Consider the following 14,080-nt stretch of genomic DNA (forward strand, 5'->3'; position numbering starts at 1 on the left):
GCTCAGGAATCTCGACGTTTTACGGTTCCGGCAAATTCGTAGTCTTCATCTTAGATCGGACACCCAAATAAACTGTCCGGTGCTACGGATGAGAAGGAGAAAAAAAAATTAAAGACCAAAATGGCCGCGGCTACTCCGGGGAAAGAGCACCGAAGCTGAATTAAGCGCAAAGCGCGAGGCAATGACAACGAGGTTAGCTCAACAACTTTCTCTCTCTCGCGCTCTTTCCCGACCCTGGTCTGCTCCTGACATCATTGAGGCACGATTGGGATTGGTGGATCGAAAGCAAGGAACTGCAAGGGGGGGCGAAGGGGCCTCCATCAGTTGAGTTAGACTGGTACTCCCCTCTTGGCGTGAACAGCCCGCTGAAGGAAGTACCTTCCTATGCCCCCGAAATTCCACCATCCGTTGAGAAAGCTCCGGGCAGGTTCATTCGCCAATTGAACTGGTGGACTCGGCCGCCGCTCTGGCCATTCTGTGGCGCCAGGTTTTCCCTTGGCCCACCCGGCCTCTGCCGCTTCCCATGTGACGATGACATGTCTGTAGTGTCACAGCTCATCGTTCGGGTGAGCCTAGAACTTCAAAAAGTCTCTTCAGACGACTCCATCACATAGGTGATCGGCTGGAGGATGTAGTGGGGAATCCTCTAGCAGCCCGGGTTGGATCTGCAAAACCAGATTCAGGACCGATGTCGTTGCTCATTTGAAAGTTGACAGGAATCTGTAACCAACCTCCCTCCCCGGACTGTAGCCTAAACTGGGCCGTTGCAGTCTCAGCCTCAAGTTTGAGAATTTCACAACTCTGCTGAAGGAGTTCATCCAAGCTATATGCCAAAGTGAAATTTGCCCATAGAAAGACTCCAAACCTTACCCTTGAGTCCGGACATCGCGGTCCGAGAGCTGGCTCCTAGATCAACCCATGATCGTCTGCAATCTTGTCACAAAGCTTCGACTCTGCAGATGAATGGACCAGCGTCTGAAAGTATGAAGTCTGCGCCGTAGCTTATCAGTATCATCATTGAATTTCTATTAGGACTTGGATAATTGCTGTTATTTATCTGACTTAGGAAACAATATCAATAGACAATTTCCACCTGGTTATGCAACTGCGAGAAACATGAAGGCTGTTAAGTGGTAATCAACCGAATCCCAGGCCAACTCTACGCCAAAGAAGAAGAAGAAGGAATCCCGCAACAGGAACTTCACAGAACTACGGGCTTTCTCCAAGCAGTCTGATGTTTTTGATAAATTCTAGATTGGCCACCGTTTGCTAATGGATTGCATTCCATCTGCCATGGCGCCCATGAGCTGCTGCGGACTCCTCGCGCCGACATCTCATCTTCAAGCTTGCCCGGTTATAATGATCAGGGAAATCACCGAGATTTTGCACCTTGCCGTTTACTCTAGGCAATGGACTTGAAGATGAACATGGGATACAGCCAAACCGTTACTGTCGTATGCATGCATGACCACAACTTGAATATCTCAGTCCTCCCTTGACGCTGGTGTGCTAGATCTCACGAGGGTCTAGCTTCATCAACGCCCAAAAGTCTCGAGCGATACTATTATATTCCCGAGCGATGAGCTGAACTTCTCAATATAATATGCGACAGGAGAGCCTGCATGACAAGTGTAGGAGCATCGCCTGATAGAATAGTGGTAATGTAAAGGTGCGGCTGCGATGCGGTAAGCTCACTTGAAGCTCTACAACAGCTAAGATTCAAGACCGCAAGACTATGAGGGGTTCTGATCTGCTTAGATTTTTTTTTTTTGTTTTTTTTTTTTGGTTTCACGCTCGATACTTTCAGCACGCAAGATCGGCGACCAAAGGCAACGCTTTCTCGTCTCCGGTGGCATATTGGGAAATTGGTATGCTCACTGGATGAGTGCGTCAAAATCCGCAACGCTAAAAGTATTGCGGATAACTGCATACTTCTCGGCGAGATTTATACGTACAGCATAGATGTATTGAACAATCTCTCTATCTAATGCTCACCAGTCAGAGCGGGCCGTGGGTACCTTGATACACTACGTGTCTAGCTTGTGTGTCCTTCACATCGATGAGGTTGGGAGACAATTTGGATAGTCACCTGAGACGAGTTACTTGACCTGACCTCGACGCAAGTTGTTCCAGTAACTGTGCCAGACTAAGGCGTGTCTCAAAACCTTGCTGAGAGTTACATGCCTCTTGCTGGAGTCGAAGACTCATCCTCACTTGATTAATTATTGGGACACAATCTCTTATTCAGAAATCGCAGGCGGTGTCCATGTAATAGCCAAGAACCAAGGCCAAGAACCAAATTCACCCAAGTAGGAGATGCTCAAGGCTAGGTGGCGGGTGTATTGAACTTGGACCGAGTCGAAGCACAGATCAAAAGGCGTCGGGGCAGAGCCCCACAAATGCGGGTGTTTGAGAGCCGGCCATCTCACTTCGGGGGCGGAGCTCCTTGAGCCGGGAAGGAACCTCAAGCCTCTTGTTTTTATGTCTCTTTTGAACTTCTTGCAGCTGTAAAGTGCTCGGTTCCAAGCTTTGCGAGCGACTATTTGACGTCAGAGGAAAGCCCTGATCGAAGGCTACCCCTTTGTTCTGGACTGATAAGAGGTCGCTGTTCTCGGAGGCCGAGATGCGGCATCCCACAGGTTGAATTTCGTCAGAATCCAGGCAGAGCTTTCTTGCGACTCATGTCGAGATTCACGTTACGCCTCTGATGCGCCTATAGATTGTAGCCATATGCTTATACGACTCTGGTACCTCGAATCAGGGCTGCAAAGGTTGCGAACGCAAGGCCGAGGCGTCACTTACCGAAGTTACGATGTCAGCCTCGCCAACTTTAGAGCGGCGAGGAGAATGCACTACGTGGGTTGCCAAACCTGACAATAAAGAGCAAAACGTACTCCTGGCCTGCAATCAACAGCGCAGGAGATCTTGGAAAGTGTGGCTTGATCTGGCAAATTGAAGTGGCGGGCATCAATGGTGTTTGCGGGCGGTTCTGTACACTTAGTGACTTATAATCATCTCCCGTTTGCCTCTCTCTGTCCCGTCGTGCCCGCGTTATTTTTGCTGCAGGATCTGGGCGAAGCCGATCAGCGATTTGTCCGACGCAGGGAGAGTTTGGGGCAAGACAAGTCAGACCCGAGACACGGCAAGCCTGGCTGCCAGACTTGCATCCCGTGCCTCATCTTGGTTGGGTGGCTGATTGGCAACAACTGAACATGCCGCACTGCAAACTTGTCGCTTCACTGGTCGAGCAATCCCTCGACGTGTTGGACGATAGCTGACAGGGTGGTGACGCAGCTTGCTTGGTCTCTTGAGAGGGCGGTCCGCTTCTTTTCCAGCATGCCACAGGCACAATTGATTCTCGACAGCTTTGGCGACTGGCCACGAAGCATTCTTGAACCTAGCGCGACCTCGTACCTGCAACTGTGGACGAATGACACCCTCTGGATGGACAAATTCGTGAAGAGGCCGCGGATGCTTCGAAGTGGCTGAAGAGAACGCAGCTAACGTAGTATAGCGGCCGGGGCACCTTTCGGCAGACGACGGGGTGTGTTGCTCTAGGTTTCTTCGGGGCAAGTGACTGGCAAGTCCCGACTCCCGGGGGAAAACGAGCGAGACTCTCTGAGAGAGAGGGCCATCAGGTGTGGCCCGGGATCAGGGACTACTCCTGCAGGTCCACGGGGTCTCGCTGCAGGTAAGAGTGGCCAAGAGGATGAAGGGGGTGTGAAGCCTGCAGCGACAGCAGGGCATGGCAGAAGGCGAGGGAGAAGCTGGGGTGAAGCCTGTGAAGTCAGTGTCAGAAGACGGCCCGTGTGTCGGAACGTCTTTTTTCCCGTTCCTTGAGCGCCGAGTGGATCCACCAGCCAGCTAAGGTAAGGTACCTAAGTAACTCTACTGAGATTGGGGGTCGCCCAAATTTGGATTGTGCCGTGTGTGCCTGAGGCGTGAGTTGCTCCTCTGCCCCAGCGTATCCAGGTATGAATTGTGACCAGGATGCCATAGACAAGAATGGGTGGATGGCTTCCTCCCATTTCCCATTTGGCCCCATTCCATCTCAGTCCATACTCATACGGCGGGATCCACGGTGGTCCATGCCTTTTTACCAGGCCGTGCTGGTTCCTGGTGGCTCCCTTTATTTTGTACTGACTGATACTGGCTGGCTCTGGCGCTGTCTCTGGTTCCGCCGTCTGGGCACAGGCGCTGTTGGGTCGCGGGCGTGCCTTTCTTCATCCCATGGATCATGGATGAGACGTGGAAATTGGAGGTCGGATTCCTGCTTTCCCGGCCCTCAATGCAATCAGAGTGGTCACGAACACATACGTAGTAACCAGAGCTTGAGACTACTGCTTGCTGCTATAACCCGTACCGACACAGTAATATCGTTCTGCAGGCCGTGGCACACACAATCGCTGTGTAGGGACAGGATCGGCTTAAGTACAGCATGGTTAAGCAATACCTGCCAGTCTCATCTTCGTCCCAAGTTTTGACTTTTTTCTTTTGGAGATAGAAAGCTGAGTACGCAGCTTGCGTGCATTGTTGACAGTACCTTATCGCACAAGCACGCGGGAATCCAGACAAGGCCAGCAGTCCGGGACGGAAAAAACTCAACTTGTTTCATTCTCTCGGGACACCTGTCAAGGTCGTGATGCAATCATCTCACGTGGGCTTTCCTTGGCCTTTTGAGCATGGGTGGATAAATGTCCCCTTCAAGTGTTAACAGTAAATACTGTGTGTTGGACGCGAGGTAGCGGTGTTCAAACGCACCCCCAGGTTGTTTCTCCTTCCGTGCTGTCCCCGTGGCCTGGCCGGCAAACAGTTGGCACTCTACTTTGTTTCTGAGTGGAGAAGATGCCAGTTGGAAAATCATCGTAAATCGCCCAAGCGTCGGGCAGGAATAAGGGGTCCTCTCTGCAGAGTGTCGTGGCCCTTGAGATGGACAGTGATATCTGGAGAGAGACGAGACTGACAAAGACAACAAAGTTTTGAGCAGTGAGGCAGGAACTGGATGAATAGTGACATTGACAGCCATCAAGAATAAAAGTAAGTAGTGCAAATCTTACCAAGACTGTGTTGAATTTCAATGTCTGTCGTTCCTTTCCCCAATCTCCAGATGCTCCTTTTGGCGGTGTTTTTTTTTCTGATGCTTCATTACGACCACCGCCCATATGGCCAATCACGTCGCGCCGTTAAGGGCAACCCTGGTCTCTAATTCTCCTGCTCCATCCACCACCCTTGCTCGGGATCCACTCAAACCAATCTAGCCCGACCGGGATTAGTCCACCTCAACCCCCTTTTGCTTGGAGAGGAAGGGGACAGCAACGTGCTTCTTCCCCGTCCCTCATGCACCGTGGCCCAGTAGGCCCAACACCATCTCCCGTCCCCCATCAGGCATGCTGGTCCCCTGTATCTGCACCTCGTAGCGGCGGGCAAGCACCACCCTCACTCCCAGGTTCCGCCCCTTCCCAGTGGCTGTCCTCTGTAGCCGTCCATACGTGTAGTGTGCCTATACTGAGGTGAATGTAGGCAAGCAAGGTAGGGAGAGAGAGCAAGCAGAATGTAACACGCTGCTGGACAAGAGGTACAGTGGTACGCAAGTACGGTACGTGAGGTGACCTGAGGTGAACCGTGAAGGGAGCACCGACCGTCGTCAGGAAACGGGGTCACACAGCCAAATCTTTCTTGTCCCCGTTGCACCCTAAATTTCCCCTTCCCACCCCCAAAACGTACGTTCATCGAGGAACCTACTACCTACCTCACCCTACACCTCTCCTTCTCTACCTTACCTTACTTCGCAACCACCACACCTTTCTCTCCCTTGAGGTTGTGATTCTTCTCTTCGGCCCCATCATCAACTTTGCCCTCGAGCATTTCGCCATCTCCTCTTTCGGTACCGAGAGGTCCAATCGTCTGTCGCCAGACTCCCTTCACCACTTTTCTCCTTTTCTATCGTTCGTTACCCATCTGCGACGCTCCTTGACACGCGACTGCTTTGTAGACGTCCAGGTACGTGAATCTTCCCTCGTCTCTTGTCCCGTACTTCTCCTATCGTCCAAGATTCGGTCGAGGAAACAAAACCAGCCAAACAACTACTCCCTTTCTCTCCTTCACTCAGCCAGCTGGCATCATCTTGCCGTTGCGCAACACCACAACCCCATCACCACTTGCGTCGTTCCATCTCCTGGCCCAACCTTTTCCTGCTTTCCAACAGCATTCTGCCTCATATCACAACCAAGCTAACAGATCCTTTCTGTTCTTCAGATCCAGATATTTTTCTTGAGACATACATCTCCAAGACAACTCCCCCGATATTCGCAATGGGTAAGCAGCTCGCAATGTCATGATCTACGAAACGGGACCGGCAAGGCAATACGAGAATCAGACCGTGAAGATGATGGCTGCATGGGAAACCGTACACGACCAACCTCAGAGAACCCGCCATTCGCTCCCGCCCGACGCTCTCTTCAATCTCCCTCGGGTGCTTTCCCCAGATTCCAGCACTCGACAGCACAGCTCGGCAACATGACGGTGGAGGACAACAGTCAGGCAATACACGATAGACAACATACCCCTTCGCATTTCAACTCCAGACAGCCCAGATCATCTTGTTCTCGCCACTGCCTTGCCGCCTTGCCAAATCTAGATTTCTGAAGAAAGAATCATTACTGACATAACACAGCTGACGAAGGTTCTCCTGCTACCTCCCCGCCGCCCTCGGCGCCCACTTCGCCCCCCGTCGAAGAGCCCTCATCTGACTCCTACCAAGCTGGCGGTGCCCCTTCGGCTCCCTCCAGTGATCTTAGGAACATTGTTCGCCGCAAGCTTACTGGCTATGTCGGCTTTGCGAACCTGCCTAACCAATGGCACCGCAAGAGTGTCCGCAAGGGCTTCAACTTCAACGTGATGGTTGTTGGTATGTTATCTTGCCGTTTCCTTCGATGACGTGGAACACCCGCTAACAGTGTTCAATCTAGGTGAATCTGGACTCGGAAAGTCGACCCTGGTCAACACTCTTTTCAACACTTCTCTCTACCCTCCCAAGGAGCGCAAGGGACCTAGCTTGGACATCATCCCGAAGACGGTTACCATTCAGTCCATCAGCGCCGACATTGAAGAGGCTGGCGTCCGCCTTCGCTTGACCGTGGTCGACACCCCTGGATTCGGAGACTTCGTCAACAACGATGAGTCCTGGCGCCCGATTGTCGACAACATTGAGCAGCGTTACGACGCCTACCTCGACGCGGAGAACAAGGTCAACCGCATGAACATTGTCGACAACCGTATCCACGCCTGCGTGTTCTTCATCCAGCCCACTGGCCACTCCCTCAAGCCCCTTGACATCGAGGTCATGCGCCGCCTTCACACCAAGGTCAACTTGATTCCCGTCATCGCCAAGGCCGACACCCTTACCGACGAGGAGATCGCCAACTTCAAGTCCAGAGTATGTAAAATTTTGTTCAGTAACTCGTGTCAGCCACTAAATTCTTCCAGATTCTCTCCGACATCAAGCACCACGGTATCCAGATCTTCGAGGGCCCGCGCTACGAGCTTGACGATGAGGAGACCATCGCCGAGAACAACGAGATCATGTCCAAGGTTCCTTTCGCTGTCGTTGGTGCGACTAACGAGATCACCAACGCCGACGGCCGCAAGGTCCGTGGACGTAGCTACCCCTGGGGTGTCATCGAGGTCGACAATGAAGAGCACTGCGACTTTGTCAAGCTCCGCCAGATGCTCATTCGGACGCACATGGAGGAGCTCAAGGAGCACACCAACAACAGCCTGTACGAGAACTACCGTACCGACAAGCTCATTGGCATGGGTGTGTCGCAAGACCCTAGCGTTTTCAAGGAGGTCAACCCTGCTGTCAAGCAGGAGGAGGAGCGCGCCCTGCACGAGCAGAAGCTCGCCAAGATGGAGGCCGAGATGAAGATGGTCTTCCAGCAAAAGGTTGCCGAGAAGGAGAGCAAACTGAAGCAGAGCGAAGAGGAGCTCTACTCCCGCCACAGAGAGATGAAGGAGCAACTGGAGCGCCAACGCATGGAGCTCGAGGAGAAGAAGCAACGAGTCGAGAGCGGCCGGCCCATCGAGAAGGAAGGCAAGCGGAAGGGCTTCTCGCTCCGTTAAGATGCCTCCTTCTTTGGTCTCTTGACGCCACACGTTGCTCGCATTCTTCTTTCCACGACCCATGTCTAAGTACCAATGATGCCCATACAATACCAGCACACCGCGCCTCTTTGTCGATTCTCTTCATGTTCTTATCACCCCCTTTTTCTGGACCTCTTTTAATCACACACCCTCATCTAATCACTTAACGGAATCCCAGCATCATCAAAAGTCTTTACGAAGCAGTCACGCGGGGGGCTTGATGCAGATTAAGGAGGGAAAGACGCGAAAGGAATGAGGAGTCATTGCTTCTCTTTGTCAGCTTAGTTACAGTGCTTCGAAATGATGATTCCCTAGATTTTGCCAAATTGCCTCGTGATGTTTTTCCTCCTAGTGATACTTTCGAGCTCGATCAATAGTCGTCGATCTATGATTTATTGTCTTTTTAGTGTGAGTGGGGCCCCAAAAGGAATGTACAGTATAATATGTCAAAGGTGAGCTTCGAGGGAATACTCCCCCTATGCTCTCTACGCCCCCTACATCGGATTTCTGGCACAGGTGCACAGTAATGTAGCTCTGTAATAGTATGTTTAATTTCTCTTCAATTGATGATGTACATAGACGACTACGTCTACACCTTTTTACATGCAGTCCTACAAGTTTTGGGGATCCATGTCCTGTTGTACACTGCCGTCTAAACTTTCCAACGGCCATCTCCTCTTCTGCACCACGACTGCTGCCACTACGACACAACGCCTACACATCTTTACACTCATGCTCAGCCCCTCCTCAGGTACCAGTTGAAGGCCAACTGGTTTGTCTCGTAGGTGAAGGGAGTGGGCACCTCGGCCAGACCTCGCCTTGCGACAGGGTGGCGGAGGTAGACGGCGGCGCAGATGTTTTGGTTCACCTCGAGGTAGCGCGGGATGAAGGCAAAGGGCGCCATGTAGCGGCGCGGCTGCCAGGGGGTCCAGTAGGGCTTGGACTCGTCGATGGGGTTCTCGGCATTCTTACGCAGAAGTTCTGCAAAGGCGCTCTGTTCGTCCTTGCTGAGGCCGCTGAGCGCGTTGCGGACGTCCTTTGAGGAGATAAGGTCCGTGACGGCCTCGGTCTCTGCCTTTTCTTTGGCGCTCGTCGGCTTGGAGTTGTCGGCGGCTTGTTCCTTGACCTCTGCTTCGGGGGAGGCGACGGCCTCAACCTTGTTGCCCTCAAGCTTGAAGTCCTTGAGCAGGGCGGTGAGGTTGTTCATTACGCCTTCGTGGTCGAGCGAGGCGACGGCGTCATCTGTCACGCGGCCCGAGGTAGAGAGGGCGCGCTTGGCTTCGGCCATGAAGGTGCGCAGTTGGCGCTTCTTGCTAGGTTTGAGGTTGTCTTTGTCGGTGAGGAAGGTCTTGACGGAGCGGACGAGCGACTTGAGCTGCTTGTGGAGCTGGGCGGACTTGTCTGCCTCGGAAAGTTGGCTTCCCTCCTCCCCGTCGGCCGCTGCTTCTGCTGCTTCGGTGGCGGCCTCGCCGCTCTCTGCGGCGGCCTCAGCTTCTTCGACGGCGGTATCGGCTTCGGCAGCCTCGAGTGCCGCGTCACCAGATTCCTGTTCTGAGGCGCCTTCTTCAGTCGCGGGTTTGTTGGGCTTGCCGGCGTCGTTCAGGGATTGATAGTCTTTGCCAGCGAGCCAGAGTGCGTGGTTGGGAGTTTTGGCCCGGCCGGTGGCGAAGAGAACATTGTCGACATCGACCTGGAACATGTCGCCGGGGTTGAGCTTGTAGGCACCGTAGCGCATCTAGAACCAGATGGATTAGATGTTTGCTGTATACAGATGGTGGAATCTTGTGTATCTGGGCCGGGATATATGGGATCACTCACGACTTTGCCGTTGACCTTGACGGCGCCGTGTGTGCAGAACTGTTTTGCCTGGAGCGTACTGCTGGCGAACATGGCGCGGAAGATGGCAACGTCCAGCCGCCGCTCAAGGGGGGCGAAAGCCATTTGCATGTAGGGCGTCATTTGCCTAACGGGACGGGCAAGCATCTCGGTCTGAGGATCAGCTTTGAGTGAAGAAAAATATCTGCCTTCTTCTCTCCGTTGCCTGGCCTCTTCGAGCTTAGAGAATTGGTATGCGGTGGGCGTGTGGTCCTGTTTTCCCGGCTCGGCGTGCAGACCGGAACCGCGGCCGGCCGAGTGCTCTGATCCGTCGTGCTTGGCGAGGTACTCAGGCGGCATGTCGACGGCGGAGAAGAGACGTCGGGAGAAGTTGCGTGACCATTCCGCCTCCTTGACGTGGGCTCCGTGGTAGCCACGGGTCATTGACTTGGCGGTCCATTTCTGCTGGAAGAAAGTTCTCGAGGTTCGGTTTCGTTTCAACTTGAATGTGGCGAGGTTGAAAAGATTGTACTTATTCCATGACTGACGAATTTTCTATTCGAGGGGGAAAGGTGGTAATGGTTAGCTTCAGTCCATCCATCATTGGTTTCAACGTCATGCGATGAAAGTTGCCCAGGGCGAGTTCAGGGGAAAAGCAGAATGCGATTGACGCCGAGGCTCAACGGAAAAGAATGGAGTAATAGCTTACTGGCTTCGCCAGGTTGTACCACCTTGGCTTTCTACCTCTCATCTTGGGCTAAATGGGGCTGAACGGTCGCGAACTTGGAGCTGGAGGGATGGTGACAGCTTCAGGAGCACGAGACGCAGAGACGGAAATTTTGGTGATGGAACGGCATGTCCCGATTGTCGGTACGTACCCATTCTGGCCTGCTATGAGAGCTGTCACGTCGTCACGTGCGGGGATAGGTAGCGTTGGAATTGAACGGCAAACTACCTACTGCTTACCTAAGTAAAGTAGCTTTTCGAGCCTTCCTTGTGAGGACTGAGATTATGACAGTACGTACCCAGCCTTCCGTACTTGTAGTGCCTCTGTAGCAGTCGCAGCCAGCCGTGTGGTTGATTTTTTCATTCTCCCCACCTCGCCAAGTGGAGTCGAGCTGCGGGCGGTGAGCCTATTGCGCGTAAGCCGCCGCGGCAGAAACTGGAGCTCACGCTCGTGCATGCGAATTTTGGTCGCAAAATCCTCACCACTGGAGAAACGGGGGACTTTTTTTTTTTCTGCCATTCCCGCTTGACCAAGAACCATCGCCTTTCTCCGTTCCCTGTATAAACTCTGAAAGGCAAGACACTTTTTACGAAGAACGCTCAGCCCATACTACGGTTGTCGAATTGCATTGACTGATTTCACAATGTAAGCTTTCTCCGGATTACTCACTTTCCCCTCTAACTCTTTGCGGCTGCCTACCCCGCCACATAATAAATATTGCCGACCTTGACTTCCCCCCCGAGGCTGGCGTTGTGTTACTCACCTTTGTCGCGCAACAATTACGTTTTATTGCAATCAAGAACTCTTCATTGACAACAGTATTACTCTACAGACCATTCAATACCTTCCAATTCACGACTCGACTCACCCTACGATGAGCGCCGCCGAGGAGACCAAGCCCGTCGAGGCTGTTGCCGCCGAGGCGCCCGTCAACGTCGAGGAGCCTGCACAGGCCGAGGAGGCTGCTAAGGTCGACGAGACTGTGAAGGGTGAGGAGGAGACCGAGGTCAAGCCCGCCGAGTCCGAGGCTAAGGAGGCCGACATCATCAAGACGACCGCCCAAATCGACCAGAAGACCCACGCCAACAATGTCAAGTTTGACCCTTCTCTCCTCAAGGAGACAGACGACCCTGTTGAGATCCGCAAGCAGGTAAGGCGCTCGAACCTCATGCACCCAAACTGGCCGATTGACTAACGCGATTGACTGCAGGTCGAGTTCTACCTGTCGGACAGCAACCTTCCCCACGACAAGTTCTTGTGGGAGCTTGTTGGAGGATTCGACAACAAGCCTATACCCCTTAAGACCATCACCAACTTCAAGCGCATGCGTCGCTTCCAGCCCTACTCTGCCGTCGTCGCTGCGTTGAAGGAGAGCACGCAGGTCAACATCGCTGGCGAGGAGGGTGAGGAGACAATCCAGCGCAAGCAGGCTTACACCTCTGGTAACGACAAGTTCAACGCCCGCTGCGTCTACGTCAAGGGATTCGGAGACGAGGAGCCCACTACCCAATTCGACCTCGAGTCCTTCTTCCAGCGGTATGGAACCATCAATTCCGTTCGTCTCCGCCGCACCAACGAGAAGCTCTTCAAGGGCTCCGTCTTTGTCGAGTTCCCCGATGAGGAGGCGGCTCAGAATTTCCTCGCCCTGGACCCCAAGCCCAAGTGGAAGGAACACGACCTGAAGATGATGCCCAAGATTGACTACGTGAAGGAGAAGTCCGCTCTCATCCTCGCCGGCAAGCTCGAGCCCAACACCTCCCGCCGATTCTTTGAGGGCAAAGAGGGTGATAGCCGCGGCGGCCGCGGTGGTCGCGGCAGAGGTGGCCGTGGTGGCAACTTTGGAAACGACGACTGGAAGCAGCGCCGCGACCACGACCAGAAGAACGGCTTCAGGGGTGGCAGAGGCGGACGCGGTGGACGCGGCCGTGGCCGTGGTGGTGACCGCCGTGGCGGCCGTGGCGGACGTGACAACCGCGAGAACCGCAGGGATCCCAACGAGGTCACCAACGACCGCAACGCGTATGTATCACCGCATCTGCTCAACAGGGACAGCAGTACTAACTAGTCTCACAGTGGCAAGCCTACCATCCAGGCTACGAACGGCAACGGTGAGGCCGTCGCGGAAGATAAGAACAGCAACGGCAAGCGCGGACGCGAGGAGGACGGCGCCGCCCAGCCTGAAGCGAAGAAGGTCGACACCAAGACCGACGTCGCCGCATAGGGTAATGAGATGGAAGCCCCCTCATTACACCTCGGATTCCTCTGAAACAAGATACCACTTCCAAAAGCAACTTTTATCGGACTCGATTTTTTGGCTCTCCTGCCTGTTAATAAACGAGGCATACGGTCTATGGCGTTCATGGGACTTGACTTTAGGTATTACTGGTTTAGAGGTCTGGTTGTTACGAATAGCATGAGCATGCGACCTTACTCGGCAGTGTCTCTATCTGCAACAATACAACTGCGAGAATGGACCTACTCACCAGCAGACGTGCAGTTCTCTGTTGAGACACAATCTAGTTCAATCAAAATATTTCTGACCACTTTGAATAACTGTTGCCTTTCTCGGACCGATCGATTTAGTGAGCGTCGTTCTGGGACTACTAGGCATAGCTTGGCCAAGACGGTAGCTACTGCAATGCCAGAAATGCACCATCACATCGTCTAAATACAACTGGAGGACCAGTCGTTTTGGAAGGGATCAATCTTCTACCCTGTCCAGCTGCCCAGGGTCCCCGTATCTATGCATAGGATACGGACAATGGCCGAGACCGCAGAAATCTGAGGCGCCCGAGGATCTTCGCCGTCACAGTCCTGACGCCGAAAAGGTTGCACGCTGTGACAGCCGAAGCCGACAAGCAGGACGCGTGTGGAGATGGTTAGCTCCATCGCAAGTCCAGACCAGCCAACAAGAGCGGTCATCCGAACGTCAGCAACCCTGGACCATTGCCGATTCGGCACCGGGTGCCGTGCTGGGGCCCTCTCAAGCTCCGAACCTCACCAAAGAGACGTTCAGACGAACGGATTACGGAGGCGGAGGCAAATTCCGGACTCACATCTTGTCAGCTCCTAGTCAGTTCTCTTGCTCTTGCGCCCACTTAGACCACGGCGTTTGTGGTTCTCTATATCCGCTTTGAGTATCTTGACTAATAGATGCACTCAGTTTTACCTGGTTTCAATGCCTAAAATTTGCACACGCCCACCGGAAGAAAACACATCTGGATCCAGGTACCCGAAAAAAAGAGAGAATGGAAGCGGCAGAGTCCATTCAGCCTTCAGATCTCGGGGATATCTGTGCCTAGCGCCGCTTCAGACGGCGTCATGGGGCACAAGGAGACGACCCTCGCCCCCAACGCTTCTCTCGGCCGTTGAGTTGAGCTGTGTGCCTGTGGTCTC

General features: G+C 53.4%; 3 protein-coding genes across 3 annotated transcripts; 2 read left to right on the top strand and 1 right to left on the bottom strand.

Moving 5' to 3' along the window:
• Positions 1-6,516: 6,516 nt before the first annotated feature.
• CDC3 (Cell division control protein 3) lies at positions 6,517-8,121 on the top strand (the record flags this gene model as incomplete). Its single annotated transcript, XM_053191425.1, has 4 exons — positions 6,517-6,535; positions 6,674-6,907; positions 6,969-7,435; positions 7,486-8,121. 4 exons carry the CDS (start codon positions 6,517-6,519, stop codon positions 8,119-8,121), a joined length of 1,356 nt encoding a protein of 451 aa, XP_053050987.1.
• Positions 8,122-8,878: 757 nt separating this feature from the next.
• N0V96_007290 (mitochondrial 37S ribosomal protein uS4m) lies at positions 8,879-10,708 on the bottom strand (the record flags this gene model as incomplete). Its single annotated transcript, XM_053191426.2, has 3 exons — positions 8,879-9,877; positions 9,961-10,512; positions 10,667-10,708. 3 exons carry the CDS (start codon positions 10,706-10,708, stop codon positions 8,879-8,881), a joined length of 1,593 nt encoding a protein of 530 aa, XP_053050988.1.
• An 850-nt stretch (positions 10,709-11,558) lies between these two features.
• On the top strand, positions 11,559-12,905 carry N0V96_007291 (uncharacterized protein; the record flags this gene model as incomplete). The annotated part of the gene is made up of 3 exons (XM_053191427.2): positions 11,559-11,834; positions 11,895-12,703; positions 12,758-12,905. The coding sequence occupies 3 exons, from the start codon at positions 11,559-11,561 to the stop codon at positions 12,903-12,905; spliced, it is 1,233 nt and encodes a 410-aa protein (XP_053050989.2).
• Between the last annotated feature and the right edge of the window lie 1,175 nt (positions 12,906-14,080).

Source organism: Colletotrichum fioriniae (genome assembly GCF_027942845.1).
Source record: "Colletotrichum fioriniae strain IMI 355084 chromosome Unknown scaffold_8, whole genome shotgun sequence".
Taxonomy (NCBI): Eukaryota; Fungi; Ascomycota; class Sordariomycetes; order Glomerellales; family Glomerellaceae; genus Colletotrichum; species Colletotrichum fioriniae.